Source organism: Seriola lalandi, unplaced genomic scaffold (genome assembly GCF_002814215.2).
Source record: "Seriola lalandi dorsalis isolate HSWRI2012SDOR001 ecotype SW California unplaced genomic scaffold, Sedor1 jcf7180001957408, whole genome shotgun sequence".
NCBI classification, from domain to species: domain Eukaryota; kingdom Metazoa; phylum Chordata; class Actinopteri; order Carangiformes; family Carangidae; genus Seriola; species Seriola lalandi.
This window is the reverse complement of record NW_019428077.1, coordinates 1-1304: the sequence shown is the minus strand read 5'-3', so window position 1 is coordinate 1304 and position 1304 is coordinate 1. Positions and strand designations below refer to the sequence as shown.

Sequence of the window (1304 nt, the reverse complement as noted above, 5' to 3'; positions counted from 1 at the left end):
GCAGCCTGGCCAAAGATTTCCTGGATCTTCTGCACCGTCTGCTTTTCCTCGTCTGTGAATCTGCCCAGCCTGATGACCACCAGGAAGATGTGGGGTCCGGGAGCAGCGTAATTGATGCACTGATTTAAATCCCGTTGTGTTCTCTCCTCGTCAAACCTGGTGTCAAACAGGCCGGGGGTGTCGATGACAGAGATCTGTTGTCCATCTACCGTAGCTCTGCCTTTAGAGCAGTCGACCGTCATGGACTTAGCACTGAACTTGGAGTCAAAGCACTTTCGTCCCAGGATGGTGTTTCCAGTGGCGCTCTTCCCAATCCCAGTCTTCCCCACCATCACCATCCTCAGCTCCTCGTCATTAGTTACGTTGGGTCCTGTGGAGAAGATCGAGTGACACTGAGTAAGAACGTACAACAGGTTGTACACACACTGTACCTGCTGGGGTTTTATTCATATTTCTTTTGCAGACTAATGCCCCAAATCTTCCAAGAAATCATGATTTTTATCTGAACACCTGTATAAATGTTGGAGTGCTCCAGAGTTTGTAGTCAAAGGCACCAAATAATAAATCTGCAGTTCTATCCATTCTACATCTATTGAAGTACCTGTCTCTATCAAATAATACTAGCTTCAGCAGTGATGTATGGAGGAGCAGGGATGTCGCAGGAAAAGTAATAAAGAATTCATCAATTAATAAATGTATTTATAATAGTTTATTTAATGAGTGTTTGATGCTGTTTTTGTAAATCCATTTTTAAATCAGAATATTTATTGCTGGATTAATTCATTCAATAATTCATTTATACATTCTTTTTACAATTCCTGTTTTTAATGACTATTAAAATATGAAACTATGGAAATGCTTTATTACTTTTCCTGTGATATCCCTGCTCCATAGTGATCACAGTTTTACATGAAATGATGGTACTTTAAAACATGGACACAGTTTAGACTTAAATTTACCTGAGTCATTGCCCATGTTTCTGTTGACGTAGGTGCAGCAGCTGAGGTGAAGAGTGAAGGGTTGACTGCAGCTCTTTTGAAATAAAGCTCCGTGCACCAAACCACACCCTCTAAAACCACTGCAATAAGGCCAGTCTCGACTTGGAAAAACACGATCAAGCCAGCCGCCTCTGTGTTTTGTGGTTCGCTTTTTACCACTGATTACGGTAAAAGTTTGAAATACTTGATTTCAAAATAAAAGCGACCATCCCATTTTCGTTTTCACATTCACTCAGTCATGATCAAATTAAAAACACAACGTAATAATGAATAAATATTAAATAATAATGATGATATTGAATTTCT

General features: G+C 39.9%; 1 protein-coding gene across 1 annotated transcript; it reads right to left on the bottom strand.

Annotated features, from left to right (window-relative positions):
- Positions 1-10: 10 nt before the first annotated feature.
- Positions 11-1035, bottom strand: LOC111653072 (GTPase IMAP family member 7-like; the record flags this gene model as incomplete). The annotated part of the gene is made up of 2 exons (XM_023403568.2): positions 960-1035; positions 11-370 (listed from the first exon to the last, which is right to left on the bottom strand). Coding segments are annotated over exons 1-2 (376 nt in total), but the record flags the coding sequence as incomplete, so codon positions are not given.
- Between the last annotated feature and the right edge of the window lie 269 nt (positions 1036-1304).